Source organism: Micropterus salmoides, unplaced genomic scaffold (assembly GCF_014851395.1).
Source record: "Micropterus salmoides isolate LMB-PRFRI ecotype aquatic unplaced genomic scaffold, ASM1485139v1 Ms_hic_scaffold_22, whole genome shotgun sequence".
Lineage (NCBI taxonomy): Eukaryota > Metazoa > Chordata > Actinopteri > Centrarchiformes > Centrarchidae > Micropterus > Micropterus salmoides.
Window position 1 is genome coordinate 8,026,096 of NW_024041373.1, and position 16,640 is coordinate 8,042,735.

At 42.4% G+C, this 16,640-nt stretch overlaps 1 protein-coding gene across 5 annotated transcripts in view; it reads left to right on the forward strand.

The window, feature by feature from the left end:
- LOC119916947 (sorbin and SH3 domain-containing protein 1) overlaps window positions 1–15,239 on the forward strand; it is a 41,556-nt gene extending 26,317 nt beyond the window's left edge. For 3 of the 5 annotated variants that reach the window (XM_038736941.1, XM_038736940.1, XM_038736942.1), the window contains exons 16-27: window positions 681–859; window positions 5,391–5,455; window positions 5,632–5,802; window positions 6,473–6,519; window positions 7,003–7,117; window positions 7,268–7,393; window positions 7,566–7,760; window positions 7,998–8,519; window positions 9,222–9,317; window positions 10,987–11,174; window positions 11,331–11,437; window positions 11,763–15,239. In XM_038736941.1, coding sequence (XP_038592869.1) covers window positions 681–859; window positions 5,391–5,455; window positions 5,632–5,802; window positions 6,473–6,519; window positions 7,003–7,117; window positions 7,268–7,393; window positions 7,566–7,760; window positions 7,998–8,519; window positions 9,222–9,317; window positions 10,987–11,174; window positions 11,331–11,437; window positions 11,763–11,830 — 1,879 coding nt within the window. In that variant the 3' untranslated portion in view covers window positions 11,831–15,239. Of the gene's footprint in view, window positions 1–680; window positions 860–2,714; window positions 4,179–5,390; window positions 5,456–5,631; window positions 5,803–6,472; window positions 6,520–7,002; window positions 7,118–7,267; window positions 7,394–7,565; window positions 7,761–7,997; window positions 8,520–9,221; window positions 9,318–10,986; window positions 11,175–11,330; window positions 11,438–11,762 lie in introns of all 5 variants that reach the window. The other 2 variants (XM_038736944.1, XM_038736943.1) reach the window with 2 other exon arrangements.
- Window positions 15,240–16,640: the final 1,401 nt, after the last annotated feature.

Genomic DNA, 16,640 nt, shown 5'->3' on the forward strand with positions numbered 1-16,640 from the left:
CTGCCATGGTTTTATTGGCTCTCTGCAGTCAGCAGTGCACATTTTCTTTCCAGCAGCTATGAAAGAGCTTCTTGTTGAGGTGGTGAACAAGGAGCGTAAAGTATCCATACATTTGTGCAAGCTTATAAAACTCTGACATGGCAACACTGCAGATGTAAAACACATTTTGGGTAATACATCTGTGAAATACTTCGCATGGGTTATTTATTTCACCAGATGATACTCGAGTCTCTGTCAGTTTAATGGACATGTTTGTCTGTACAAATAGAGTAGCAGCGTGAGTAACACATGAGCGGCATGTGAAAGGGAGTAAACCTGAGAGTCGTACAGGTGCATGGCATGGGCTGATGCACCATGTGGGAATGTTCAGTGAATATTTATAGAAATCTGCCCTGTTGGCCTCTCAGGAATGACAAGATATGTGTGGTAGCCAATGCCTTCTCTTAACATCCGCCTCCCAATTCTGCACTTTCTTTCTCAAGTTTGGCTTTTTCTGTCTCTGATTATTTTGTCTCCCACAAGTCTGCAAAGACAGGAATTACCTCAAGATATACTAAATAAGAACCATATGACAGCTCATTGCCCAATTTGTGCTCCTCTGTTTATCATAAAAAACATGTAACACAACCCATCGGAATGAATTCGACTGTGTTTAATTAGCAGTCTGACTTCCTCTCTAGCTCCTCGAGCAAGTCTGGACACAGCGAGGTGGAGAAGGACAGTGGATCATCCACAGGCGAGCCCGTGGCTCCAGAATGCGACCGCCATGTTTACAAGAGTGTCCTGGAGGGCGGCGACATTCCCTTACAAGGTCTACGGGCCCTAAACAAGCGCCAAGCCAGCTCCTCTTCCTCTAAAGGTAGGATACCAGCCACTTTACATATGTGGCCAGTAAAATGGCAGTGTATTTTATGGATGTGGGGGCTAGACAGTACAGCGGGCCATTAAATGCTTTTCCTGCTGAGACAGAACCAATGATTTACAGACACTGATGTTGGACCGTTCAAAATGTCAGACAGGGATACATGTGTTTCTGCTTACCTTTCTGTTGTTATCCACACATTTTCTTTGCTCCCAGACCCCACAGCATTGGCCTATCACCTTGCAGCATTCATCCCCCTAGCAGCTTTTGATTTATTATTGATGTCACGGATGTTTTCATCAAATGTGTACTGGCCATCTGCTTTGGAAAACTCATGGAGGGATTGAGGTTGTCTTGCTAAGTCAATGGAAGCTAACCTTGGGGATTTTCCCCCCTCTTGCTCCAGTTGTGAGCCACCAGTCACTAGGCAGGCTTAGGGCAAGACTCCAGAGTGTTCCAGCGCCAGGGAGTGGAGGGCCAGAGAGGGGATGGATGAGGAAGGGACGAGCGAGATAAACAGAGCTCTGCTCTTCACAACCTGGCCAGACTGGGGTGAGATAAACAGGAGGGACACAGAGGGTGGGTAAGTATGAGGAAGTCAGCTGCCAGTGTGAGGTCAGGGGCTGGAATGCCTGTGCACATGGTTGGGGAGAGAAGTGCTGGGGGAGGAGAGGAGAGGACTTAAAAGTTGAAAGTTATTATTTCTATTTCCACAGTAATATATTGACCTAATAAGGATATGTTTAAAGAGGAATCATTCACAATAGCAGTCTTGGAAGAAAGCTAGTTGTTGTACCTTTAACCCAGTGTAATTGTGGAACCATGCAGTAAATGTATTCAGCACTCCAGTCAACTGACTAGCATGCTACTTCATTAGCCCCTTGCCCAAAGAAATAACCAAGCAATAGGAACCAAACACTTCGTCATGTGTTTCTGTCTTGTGCTCATGAAATAAAAAAAATATCTGTATTAATCTTTTGTGCTTTAAAGTACTGAGCCTGAGGGCTTTTCAGTGGCCTGAAGTTTTTACTTACCACATGGCTTGGATAAAATCTAGGTTACTTTCTCAGTGTGTGTTTTTCTGGTAGATCTCTCATGCTCAGGCTACAGAACTGTCTCACAGCATGTGAAAGTGTCATTTCCCAGTTCCATCTGTGGTGCTGTCACGAGCATACTATAGCCAGGATCTGACACGAGTATTTCTCGTTAGAGGTTTTTGACAATCATATTTTACGGGCAGGTTGACTCAGGATACATTTCTTAATTTACAACCGTGTGGGGGAGCAGTGTATTAACAGGTGCCACAGGCCATTTATCACTGTAGCTGCCTACGTAATTGCTAAAAGTAGAGAAGAAGAATGTATGTAGGAAGTTAAAGTGGGACAGGCAGCAGTCATGTGGGAGAAACGCGAACTCAAAGAGGTAACAGAAAATATTTGAATAGGTTTGGATATTTTTTTCTTTATTCTTTTGAATTATACTGATACTGCAGTCAGTGTTAAGAATTCCTATATGACCTCCAACATCACATTGCATTTCATGGCATATTACTGTTTTAATACTTTATGTTACACTTGTTATGTTGCTGTTTAAAGTGATATTGATGATGCAAGAATCTGTTAGACAGTACATTTTACAAAGCATAATTCTTCACTGCAGTACCATGCTGTTATTATAACAGTCATCTATTACTTGATGCACAATGCATCAAGTCTGCTTCCTCTTCTCATCTACTTTTGATGGAACTTGGTCTTTACTTTAGAAATGTGCCTGACTCTGTTTTAGTGTGTGTGAACCTGTGACCATTGTAATCTAATATGTTGTTTATTCTGTTGTCCTGCATGCTTGCCAGTGGATTATAAAGGTGGGAATGGCTATATAATTTCACCCTGCTCCTCTGTAAATAGTCGATTGGTTCTTGCCAGTAATGCAATAGGTAACCAGTGTAAGAGTATGAAGCCTCTTTCCGCTGCCAAAGCCTGCATACCGCAAATCCTGCCCTCTAAGTTCAAACCCAAGCTGCTGCCGCCCAGTGGTGATAGTCAGGAAAGCAGGACTAAAGCTGTCAGGCACCCGAAGGCCCACAGCTGTGAGGATCTGTACACGGGGCCATGTGACACGGACTTTGCTGAAGCAGAGGAGAGGGAGAGTGGGCAACATTCAGGCTCCAAGTCCAGCTGTGGCACAGAGTGTGCAGACGGCCTCAGGAATGTTTCCCCTGCAATTAGGAGGAGCGCATCTGAGTTTTCCAGCCTGTACAGGACCATGCATCACATCCAGCGGCCCAGCTCGGTCGGCTGCAGCCCCCATGGCAGCGTCCGCAGCTTGGCCTCTCTTTTTGAGAAAGCAAAGGCCGACGAGGGTGAAAGGTCAGAGGAAGATGGCGGGGGTAACATTCCACGGGAGGCAGTGTCGTCACGGGTCAGCGAGTTTGAAATGATCATCCAGCGGTCCAGTTCGACTCCCAGCCGCTCCTCTTCCCTGCCCACCCTGCACTCCAGCCATAGCCACAGCCCCAACCACAGCCCCGCCCACCTCTACATGGCGTCTGCAGTGTCAGCTGAGTCCCTTTTGGTAGCCGACGCCACCCAGACAGATGCCTGCTCCCCAGTGGAAGCAGAGGGCAAGAGCTGTGGGGAGGAGGCCTTGTCACCAGAATGTGGGACTGTGGAGGAGTCGGCCTCCTCCTCAGAGGACGGACACAATGTCAGGACTGAGTCCCCCTGTAACACTGAGGCAGAGGTTGAGCAGATCCTCAGTAAAAATACCCCAGAACTGATCCAGCAAACTGTCAGTGAATCAAAGAGTCCCTCGGCGCAGTTTACAGCATCCCCTCCGCAACACAACCATATCCACCACCACCACCACCTCTTGCACCACCTGAACCATCAACTCCTGCTCAAACCCAGCAAATGCAAAGGCTCCTGTCCAGCCTCCTACACCCGCTTCACCACCATCCTCAGGCACGAAAGGCAGCAGGCCACGACCGCACAGGAGAGGCCACCACCTGTGGAGAAGAAGACTACGCTGCCTGGGAACCTCTTCCTCATGGGCCCTGCTCCTTTCAGGTTACGGAAGAACCAGCAGTCCCACCTAACCCGTAGGACTCTGTTAGCCACCAAGGTGACAATGGGCACCCAGAGGCCCTGCACTTTGTCACCTGAGGTCAGACCTCTGATCCCTCAGCGCCTGTCCTCGCTGGAGGTCCTGGAGAGGCTGAGTAACGGGGAGGATAGCAACACTGACCACCTGAGTAACGGGCAGGGCTTGGATGCCAACGGGAACCTACTGCAGCCGCTGGCCGCTCACCGCAGAGGTGGCTATTTCCATCCTTTCACCACTGTCACTCTCCTCACTCCTCCCTCTGTGGTCACTCATTTATCTCGACTCTCTCTTCACCTTGTGTCCCTTTTTCTCCACAAAGCAACGGCGCCACCCTCCATCTCTAGTCTGTGTGTTGTGTTTACAAAGTAACAGGGAAGCCTCCATCTCATTCTGAGTGTGCTGTTTGGTGCTCTTCCATTTCACTGTGAATGAGTATTGTCCCACAAACGCATCAAAACACTTCAGTGACTGTAGGAGGTTCAGGCAGCTTTTGGTAATGTATATATCGCCTGGTGACATCAGATTTGAGTCGTATGCAAGAGTGCTAGAGCCTGCATAAGCATTACATCGACACAGACAGAATTCTGTTTTATTACATAATTAAGGTGAGATGTCAAATCGTGTCCTTACACAAGTAATGACTTTGAAAGCCTTACCTTAAATTACAATCCCAGAATTGCTCCGTAATGTTTAAGCAGGATATTTTGATATAACATTGCATACGGTCTCTTAAATTGATGTCTCACCATATTTGTATCTGTTTTGGTTTTTTTCTGTTTTGGGAACAGTTTACATCTGCCATCTTTCATTCTCTCACTATGAAAGGTTTGTTTTAGCCAGACAGGATGTTCCCTGCTTTGATGTCTTTTACAAAACAGCCGGTACTTTGGGCATCAGACACCAATCTGAAACATTGATAGTTGTTTCTTGTGGCCCTTGCTGGGACGCAGAATGAAACATCTAAGGTGGTGTGGGGAAGAAATTAAGTCATGAAGATATCTAGCAAATACAAAAACAGTGACGCTTCAGTAAAATAATGGACGCTGGGTGGTCGATAAGTAAAACCATGATGTCATGTTTATTTTTTTTGGGCCAAGATACAGTAGGTTTAATTTTTTTTCTTTCCTGCATTTGTTGTTTCAGCACATATTGGATCATTCTGTATTCATTCCTATGTGCATGCAGGAATACATTTGGCTTTTTGGATGTGTGTATGCTTTTTGTTTCAGTGTTGCAGAGATTATTTTGTTCATTTAAAGCATGCGTGGTTGTATTTATTGTATATTGTTATGATTTTATTCATTGGAATTAAGGAGTTGACTGCAATATTATCATTTTATATTTGAAATCTCGAATTGGATTTGCCTTGAGGTTGACAGTGAAAATGTTTCACAGCATGATCCTCTTTCCGTTTTTCTTTCAGAAACATCCCCAGTTCACGGGGAGAGCCAGGATGACGTGTTGCGGAGGCGCCATGGGGACAAAGAGGTGAGTTTCCAACTTTCATAAATAACACCTTCACAGACAATGCTTTAGTGAAGTGTTCTGTGTTATGAATGAGGAAATCATACATTATACAAAACAAAGAATGTGTCACATGAATAAAAGAAGGGAAGAGACCCATATCTAGAGGGGACAAACAGTTCAGTCTGGTTTCCTGGCAGAAAATCTTGGAGGAGCAGCGGCGGCTGAAGCGGGAACAGGAAGAGGCTGACACAGCATCGAGGCGACACACAGGCATTGTGCCGACGCACCACCAGTTCATCACCAACGAGCGCTTCGGAGACCTGCTCAACATCACAGATAACACAGAAAAGAGGAAATCAGGCATAGAGGTAAAAAGCGTGGTGTCTTATCCTTCTGTAAGCAGGACAAAAAGGATGACAGCTGCTTTCTCAGTTTGTTTGTGAGGCAGGCTGGGGAGGGGGGTGATGGGCTTGTCAGTGGGATTTCTGCAGACACAGATGGCTTTCTTCTCCGGGTCAAAAATTCAGAGGGTGTGAGCAGCTACAGAAAATTGAGTTTATCACTGAATTTCCAGTATACTTCCAGACTTCGATTCCACAGTGCACATTTATCAGCTATATACCTAGATGTTATGTCACTGGTATTAGTTAGTGCCCTTGTTGTGTTTACCAAGGTGTGCCTGGTCTCTTTGCTGTCCAGTCTCACAGCAAACAACCCACAGTATTTTTTTTTCACTGGGCATGCTCTAGAGGACAAGTAACCCAGTCAGTCACAAGCACATCATTCTTGTCATTGCTATAATATTTATGTTCTGACAGGGCACTGAAAGGACAACAGGCCAATTTAAAGCTCCCAAAGAATTCCAGAAGAATCTTTTTCTTTACACATGAATGACAAAGCCCAGAGAGTATAGTGAAAAGGTGACATAAGGGTATTTAGTCTTTTGGGTAACTTTCACAGACTCAGTACAAGATTGAAATGTCTGTTGTTGTAATCATAAAATAAGAGTCAACCAAGTTTTTTTCCGTATCTACACAGAGAACTCCAGCTATGGCTCGCTTCGACTTCAGAGCGGAAACTCTAAAGTAAGCGGAAATAATCAGAAAAATGCCAAAAAATACTTTGGACACAATATTGCAATCCAGTCCAACATCAGAAACTACAACCTTTAAAAATCTATCCATCTCATTGTTATTATCACAACTGGTGGTATTTGTTGCAAGGATGTTGAGCTAGATTGCAATAGTTGACGTGTTAATGACTCTGTTGCCTTGTGTTCACCTAGTGTAGATTTACAAATAAGCAGAGCTTACTTTTTGTAATTATTGGCATATAATTTAACTGTTATCTCATACATGGGGTTAGCTACTTTTGACAAAATGATGCCAAAACAAATCATACAATCAGCAGAATAATGATAATAGATTTACAACTTGTACTCGAATGTGAATAAATCCCACCCATCAGATTAGCCATAAAGTGCTGTTAAACATAGGTCTGCATGCAATCACACAAACTTAAATGTGTTACTTATTTCATTGCATGTGGGTAACTCATCTCTTTTGTAGGGAATTACCGTTTCAGAAGGGAGACATTGTCTACATCATTCGACAAGTGGATCAAAACTGGTATGAAGGGGAACATCATGGAAGAGTTGGCATTTTCCCTCAAAGTTACGTGGAGGTATGTGAGCTCCCTCTGTCACTGAAATAATTTTTTATTCAGTTTATCGTTACAGTTTTATGGATGTTTTGCATTATGTATTTGCTGCACAGTGTGAATAAACTTGGATTTTCTTACTCAGTATGTTTTGTTATTTGTTGCCTTCTTCAGCTCCTTCCCCCCACAGAGAAAGCCCAGCCAAAAAAAAGTGTCCCAGTGCAGGTACTGGAGTATGGAGAAGCTGTCGCCCGCTTTAACTTCAATGGGGACACACTGGTGGAAATGTCCTTCAGAAAGGTACTGAGTGGGAATTAGCCATTACAAACTAAAGAACATTTAGAAGCACTTTAAAGGAACTTAGATTTTCTTATACTGCTTTTATCCTTTTGTTACTCGTGCTTCATTTATCCAAAGAAGTAGAAAACTATGTTCTGAATCTAAATAAAACAAGCAAAATATGTATCTGTAGGGAGAGAGGATCACGCTGATTCGCAGAGTTGATGAGAACTGGTATGAAGGCAAAATCTCAGGCACCAACCGCCAGGGCATCTTCCCTGTCACCTACGTAGAAGTGCAGAGACGACCCCGCGTCAAAAACGGGGTGGAGTACCCCGACCCTCCTGTCAGCCAGTCGCCCCAGCGCAGCACCAATGCTTCTCCTCAGGTAAGGACTCCAAACTACTAGATCAATCGTAGGACACATTTCTGGATGTTGACCCACATTTTTTTTTACTACTACATCTCTGAATCCAGAAATTCCCTTCTATGTTCACCCATCCTTTAATTAAAAAAAAATTGTCCAGTGAATTTGTCTCATCTTTCATTTCCTTTTATTTTCTTTCTCTCATCCCCTCTTCTTCTCTGTGCTTCCATCTTCCTCCTCCCATGTTTCTCATGAAAGCTGTATCGTAATCGCCTGACCACCTCCCCCTTGCCCCTTCCTCGCTCCCCCCGCCGCTCTGTGTCCCCCGAGGTCCACGCCATCTCCTCTGAGTGGATCTCCCTGACTGTGGGAGGGGGGAGCCCTCCTGCCGCCCCCACCCCTCCCCTGCCGCCGCTGCCCACCGTGTCCTACCGCTGCGGCGAGTACCTGCCCCCGCCCTTCTCTGTCAGCCCCGTGCCTCCCATCACCGGCAGCCCATACTGCGTCTCCCCCATGGCTTCCCCAGCTGCTTCTCCTCTGCCCCCTCCTTACCCGCCCAGACCCAACTCAACCACTCCCTTCCTCACGTTCACCCCACCTCAGGGGGAGGACTTCCTGCTCTCCCCTCCCTCCCAACGTCTGTCACGCAGTGTGAGCCCCTGTGGCGGGCCTGTGCTGGAGGGCTGGCTGAGGGGGGAGAAGGAATTGACAGAGGGGGAAGGCACAGAGGGGGACAGGGGCCGCGCAGCCCCGGGCAGCAGGCGAAATAGCCCTGCAGAGGTATCTTCTGCATGGTGTGCGGTGTTGCATCGCAGGCTCACTCTGCAACGTGGGCTTTTGGCCACAGTTTCATTCCCTAAAATAAATGTTCGATGAAGTAGTGAAGCTGACATTGATGAGTGGAAGACGTGACTAACTTGTTAATTTGACCTGAAGTTGATTTTAGCCCCATGGCAGGGATGACTTGGCTGGTTTAGTGAAGGCAGAATGAGCTAAAACTGGTCACACTGCTTAAAGCTGCAAGTCTGCATGTTAGTGTGTGTGTGTGTGTAGGCGCTACTAACATACAAATGTTTTACAGTGTCTTTTATTGTTTATATAGGGAGTCTCAGGTGTCCTAGCTGTAAAGGACTGTAAAAGGAGCTATTGTGCTTGCATTTCTAAGATTGATTTGAGAGCTTAAGTTTCTTTCTCTTCATAAAATTCAGCATTTGGTTGCATGTTGTTGTTGTTCCATGCAGAGGTGTGATATCTTGGATGCCGTTGGAAGTTTATTTAGGACAGTGACATATTTATTAGTAAGTATTTATAGGCTTCACATGTTGGCTTCCGTTTTAAAAGCTGTTGCGAGGTTAAAATTTCCACCTACAGGGAAATGCAACCTGACTCTATGACAATATTTACAGCAGGTGGAGACATGGTGCAATCTCTAGAGAAATCTCTTTGAAATGGTCTTGCTGATATGACATTTTTCTGTTGCAGTTTGTGAAGAATGAAGCTGACCATTATGGACGGAGCTCCAGAAGCCCCGTGATGCTGTATGACATCCAAGACAACAACAATGTTAACTCATTTGCGGTAAGCCTCCAGTGAAGATTTACAAAAAGAATCAGTCATTTGTTAAGTGACTTCATCATCTTTTTACCTTTTTAACCCATCACCCTCAAAGATCCATTTGACTTACATCACCTTCAACTTCCATTTATTTGTTTTCTGAAAGTTAAATGAGAGGTTCACTATCGCTCGTTTGTCCATTCAGTATAAAGCTGGAGGAAGAAGTCAGTTAGCTTAGCTTAGCTTAGCTTTGCAGAAAGATTGAAAACAGGGGGGGGAAAGCTAGCCCAATTTGTCTGAAGCTAATGAAAGCCACCTGCCAGCACCTCTAAAGCTCACTAACTAACAGGGGTAGAGAGTAACAGTAACTGCAAATTCCTGGAATTTTACTTGAGTATTTTATTTTCATGTGACTTTCTACTTCTACTCTGCTAAATCTCAGAGGGAAATATAGTACTTTTTACTCCATTTATCTAAAAGCTTTAGTTATTGGTTACATTATAAATTGCAAAGATTTTTACACACAACATATGAAGAGTTTCTAAAAAAAATAAGATGCGTTGTTTTATATTAAACCACTAACTACAACAGTTTACAGCTGAAACGTTTAATTGATAAGTCAATTGACAAATAATTTACTAGCAACTATTTCAATCATAATTTTTTATTTTTTTGTAAACACACATAAAACACATTTGGTGGTTCCAGCTTCACACATGTGAAGACTTGCTGCATTTCCTTTTAAATTTTTATTAATTTGTTTGGACAAAGAAGTATTATGAAGGTGTCACTTTGGGCTTTTGGTAATTGTGATGGCATTTGTTGAATTTTTACAAACTAAACAATCAATCGAATAAATAATCAAAAATAATAAATCAATAATAAGCAGATTTATTCATAATGAAAAAAATCCATACATGCAGTCCGATACAAAATAGTTCAAAGCAGTATCCTGCTTTTACATGAATGCATGAGTAATAAAAATCTAATGATTATAATTTTCTGTACATCCAAGTACATTTTCCTGATTATACTTTCAAGTAAGATTTTCAGTGCTGGACCTTGTAATAAAGTATTTTTACAGTGTGGTATTAGGTACTTAAGAGCACATTCACCTGGAAATATGGGTGACTCTCTTCGAGAGAGAGGAGGTTTGCACAAAAACACGCTAGAATTGTGCTTTTTTAAAAGAAAAAAAAGTCACCAAAGGTGTCTTAAAAGTGATCAGATCTAGTGAGAACATTGGTGATCACTATTAGGCAACCAGCAACAGATATGAGAGTGAAATCAATCTTCTCATCTAACTATCTGCAACAATGCGAGTACCCAAAAGTATATTTACCCAAGCTATTTCTAAGCTGCACCTGTCACCTTTCCTTTAATACTGCATGTTCATACTAAATAAAAAAGTGACCTAATATTTCATGTTTCCGTGCTCTCACTCTGGTGTCTTGCCTTTTCATGCCTTTCCTCCTGGGCTCCACCAACGTCTCCTCTGCTTTTTCTTCTGGCTTTTAATGGATCACTTCCTTTTCTGCCTTGCTACTTACTGGACCTACCTTCCTACGCCCCCTCATCTCCCTCTCTAACTTCTCACCTCCACACTCAACTTTACCTCGGCCTCTTCCGGGACTCTCGGTGGGGCTGCTGTCTGTCTTTTTCTGACGACTTCACCTACTACTACTACTACTAGGAAGCAGTGTGTAATGAGATCTTGAATATAGCTGAGACCTCGGTGAGGTACTGCAGCACCCTGTCCCACCACCCTCATGACTCTGTCCATAGACTGCACCCCCACCCCAGTAAACAATCTCTCATCATTTCCCAGCAACCCCAGTCCCACAGCAGTAGCCCGGAGCCGAGCCGTCTCATCTGTGGAATGTGAGTAAGATCTGTGTTTCAGTTTCAGCTTCACACCATGTTTTTTGTTTGTTTTTTTGTAACTTAGGTGACACACTGTTTGATTTTTACTGATTTCATATTTGATGTCTTTTGAGCTTTGCAAGACTACCAATTTCTCCCTGTATCCTGTTCCAGCTTCCAGGCTCTGTACAGTTACGTGCCGCAGAACGAGGATGAGCTGGAGCTGCAGGAGGGAGATCTTGTCAGCGTCATGGAGAAGTGCGATGACGGCTGGTTTGTCGGTATGTGTCGCAGACCTCGGGATAGATTCCTCAGAGGTGCAGTCACACTCACTGTGTCACATTAATCCATATAGGGTTTCTGCAGAATGACAGCAAAGGACTGTGCAATGTGCATGCTCAGTGCTCTTGGAGAAGTAGAGTCATTTTCACTGTGTCACATCCTTCCATATACGGTTTCTAAAGTATGACAGCGGATGATTGAGTGCTTTGTAGATATTCACTTGCCTTGCACTTGATTTTAAAGGTCATTTTAGCCTGTAATCTGAGAAAGAATACTTTTAGTGAATTTTCCCTGATCCATTTTTCTCTTTCTTTTTCTCTAAAGGTACCTCAAAGAGGACAAAACAGTTTGGGACTTTCCCTGGGAATTACGTGAAGGAGGTGAAACTGTAAAGATATCTAATCTGGCTGTAACACATGGTTGCCTGTCAAGCTTGGGAAGTCATTACTATCGCGCATGGCTGTTGGTTAGCATAGTCATTTAGCCAGGCAAATCCATTTTGTCTGGGAAAGTGATCGTTCGTCCTGAGGTATGTCAAACTGCATGTGGCGGAGATGGAGACAGCTCACTGCCCAAACCTCAGTATGGTGTCCACCTTGACCATATTCTACACACTTTTTGACAGAATTCGTCCATCTTCACATGTGGAATTTCTCTGTGAAAGTCTACCACTAACTAGCTTTTATTGTACAGATAATAGCTTAATTTTGTCAATGTAATTTACAGTACACAAGTGTTTACGTAGCACCTCAGTCTGGAGGCCGGCAGCAGAGCAGTGTATGGATCGAAGAGTGGATTTTATTACCTGAACTGGATTTTGACGGGATTCAGAATGTATTTTTATGTGATGTGGGGTTCGAGCTGTTTGTCACGAGCTATCTTTCAGGACCAGAGGTGATTATCACGATTATCTAAGTATGATGCAAAGCATGCTTCTCATGATTCAAAGACATTTTCAGTCCCTTAGACGTTGCTTCTAAAAGAAAACCTTCAGGTGTTTGGATCAACATACCACACATGTATGAAATGTGGTGGTTCATTCTTGGACTCCGTCCAACAGACAATTTTCCTCAGTTTAGAGTTGGGAAAATGAGCCTTATATGAAGCTCTTTTACAAACAGGTCTAACATACCTGTTTTATTTTCTGTTACTTTGTCTGAATCATCATAAAAATCAGTATTGGCTACTTTTGAAGAACATGACAGCATTCAACTCAGTGTAACCCAAAAGATTTAGATACCGGTTCAGTATTGCCTTCATTTTAAATCCAGAGGTTGTGATTACACAGTCATGTGCATGACGCTAAACACTAAAATGTGTGCTGTTAGCTTCCCTTTTTCTCACCTACCACATGTAAACACATAGAGGGCACATGGACTGTGTTGCATGTCTGATAAAAGTGAGGAGAAACTGTGTATATGCACATTCTATATTTTCAGAAACCATTTGTATGTCCTTTTTAGACATCTTCTGTCAAAGTAAAAGTAAACTTTGTTTGCTGATGGATGTAAGGTAGCTGGTGGTAGACGCCTGGCTCCAGCGCAACCACAGGACAGGCGTGGTAGCACTTAACTTCCTGTTTGGACTTTTAGGGAGATCCCACCTAACAAGATAATAGTAAATTAATCAGTGATGACACAAAAAGCTATTTAATATTTTAAGTAAAGCCAACAAGGTGTCTTAGGAAATATTAATACTGATTTTTAAGAGCATATTGAGATTTTAACCCTGCCCTTACTGACAGGATTGTATGTTTTAGCCATGTAAATGTGTACAGAAAACATTAAGAGGCCTTCCAAAATATGGCTACATATTTTCATATGTAATGATGACAACTTAGGTAATACAGTTAGTGGAGTGATTGAAATAATAAGGTCAGCATTAGTACTGCATGCAATGTAAAAGAAGAGACTGACAAATCAAATCAGAGCATGAAACACTAAACACACGCCTCAATATTTACCACCTATAGCTTAAAGAAAACACAAGTGATGACAGGGTTACCAGTCTGCTGATGGAAGATGGCTGTGAATTCTGCTATCAACGCAGCTGTTGTCCTGCGAGTACAGAGTTTCCACATCTCCAGCAGATCCAACGCCGCATGTCAGTATAGATCCTCAACATGCACAGATTGGAAGATGATAGCTATTATTTTTCTTTGCTTGTGTTTTCATCAAATTCCTCGTTGTCATCAACTGCTGCACTGTGCTCACCAGTCCTTAGCATAGCTGTCAAATCAAAATAGCAAATAATTCTTAGTGCTTGTTATGGCCTGCTCGGACTAGCAGATGGATGCAGTTTGTAGGGCAACCGCTAAAGAAGTATTTTAAAGTCAGTTTAGTTTTGCCAGGAGGATTGACGTGGCGAGCTATCTGATGCCCCAAGAAGCTGGAAGCCTTTTCCCAATCCCCACATATCTTATCAAATGGTGCCAGACTATCAGTGGACCTGCCTTTTAGTTAACTCTTTATGATTGTGCAAAAAAAAATCTGAAACATAATGTGAAGTATTAGAAGATAAAACAGTAACTCTCACTAGATCTAAAAGAGTGTGTTTACTGTATATTTGTTTGTTTTTGCATCTGAGTTTGTTAGCTACAGTTGTGCAATGATGATAAACATTGACCTAATGATTTGAAGCTGTATGTGGCTACCACATAAATGTTATATGAAGTTTTAATCATTGATGAAGTACAATTATTTACCAAAATTCAGTAGCAATCAGTGTCATTGTCTCTGACGTTTGCTGTTGGAACAAAATCAGGTGTGTCTTCTCGTGCAGATCGCCACTGACAGTTTTGCCAACATCAGCAAGGGAATGTTTTCTCAATACAATACACTGCATTATGGGTTTGCCTGTATAGCACTGATATAATCTTCAGGTATTTTGTTACACCACAGAAGCATGTTTTTCTCTCCACTGCTGGCTAAACATTTTTTTTCCTGTGTAACTCCAGCTCCCCACGACTGTGCTGATAGGTTTGGGAGTCTGTTGACCTGTAGGATTGTTTTCTTCCCTGACCGAACAAAAGGAGAGAGCTTCGCTCCGTCTCAAACACACATGATGGACAAATAAACAATCACTCATTTAGTCATAACAACTCACTCTAGATTTTTATTGTGGTCCATAAAACATCACAGAATGTATGAATGTATGAATGTGGCGCGATGCACACATAATATGTAAAAATAAATAAAATAATTTTCATCTTGAATGAACATGCAGACTATTGAGCAGCATGGCACAAGAAGGGTTGTAAATATGTAAAATAAAAAATAGACTGCGAGCGATGGGAGCATCAGATTGAGCCCTCCGTCACTTGCAGTGGTTTATTTACCTGAAGGATTTTTGGCAAAGCACAGAGTGGAGCATTACCGAGCACAGGAAGTTTGACGCATATGAACATTACGCTGCCATTTGTGAGGATCATAATGCCTTATGTTAGATGCAAAATTGTGCCTCATTTTCATGTAATTTTTTGGGGGGGGAGTTTCACTGAAATGTATCCATATTTAATGTAAACATGGTTTTCCCCATTAGTCCTAGTCTCTGTGATGGGAGAACATTTTCTAAGAACTTGTCAGTTACTGTGCAAGTACCTTAAAGTGTGACACGATGCTTTAACTTAATGATTATTAATCATAAGAATGGACTAGTTTGATGAGACACACAACCTGCAACAGGTTCGGTTTGTTTGCTTCAATTTGCAGTGCTGTTACATTGACAATATTAAAAATAAAGATACTATACACTGCTGTGACTTCGGTATTATGCAATATTTAATAAACCATTTAAACCATTTGGCGTATTACCTGTTTTGATTTCCTTAATGATAGCAGAAACAGATGTGAATTTTTATAACTTATAAGGTCATTTGGCATGTTAGTTAATACAGTAAAGTCTTGCAGCACATTCTCTGTGGCTGTGTAATCATGAGTGGTGCAAATGTATGTGAGCCAAAGGTGGAGCTGTTGGTCTCTGGGTTGGTGAAGTGCCCATTGTTATCTAATTATCTTTTCTTTATAATGTAGCACACAATTAAGCCTACACCCTGGACAGCTATTGAAATGAATACTACATAGGTGAAATAAAATAGTAATAAATGTGAGATAATGACTTCTGTAATGTTAGTGAGTTTACATAAATAATTATGGTATAGGCATCTATGCTCATATGTAGGCCTACAATCCCAATGTTGACAGATGTATTTTTACGGCGTTAACAGCCAGGAGCTGATGTAGGCCTACTTTTCACTTCACTACATTGACTCCACTGGCATACTTTAAGGTCTGTTAAGTAAAACCCACAAGAAAGGACGTGTTTCATTCCGTCAGTCTGCCTGGGGCTTTTTCTCTTCACTTTCAGCAGAGAACCTCTAGGCTAAGCAGGAATTCACGTTTTGGGAGCGGCACATTCCACATCCTGGGATTTAGCTCTACCATAAATGGTAAGCTTGCATATTAACTGGTGACGTACCGGTAGGCCGACATCCCTAAAACAAACAAAGGCGCTCAGCTGAGAGGAGAAAAACATAAAGAGGGATCACTCTGCTCTGCTTTGAAAGCGTTTTCCTTTAGGCGAAAAGTTAACTCCATATGGCCATCTGAGGCCATTTATTAAAAGCATTTGAGCTGAATGTAAAAGATATTAAATAAAAGCTTTTAAATTGAAAAAAAAGTGAAAGCAGGATTCACTTTAATTATTTTACTTGTTTTGAATAGTTGGTATTTTTTGCTGTAATTCAATGAGAGTCATGTCTTTGTTTAGCTTGCTGGTTTCAGTCAGGTTTAAAAATTGGTAGTATCAAATTCACAACAAGAATGAACAGAGTGGAGGGGAATATTGCATTTACTCTACTTCTGTTATTTTCCTAATCAGAACACAACAAACATAACATTGTGAGTAACTTTTTAAATGTGTGTGTGATGCTTAGGCTAGATTTTATTCTCCGTTTAAAGGATAAGTCTGATGTCATCCTATCTTTCTCGTATTGTCAACAAATCCCAAGACCAACACCAACAATGCAATGGTTTGTCTCTCACTGTCTGACTTCCCTATCCTGTCTGTGGCATCAGCGCCAAATCTATTCACTCCAACTGAAGATGTCAATCTTTAATATGGGGCACACGTGTATTCTTGCTGTTTCTTCAAAAGGAGCAAACATTTCCTGATTCAGCTGGGTACTGCAGTTTTTAGCAAGTG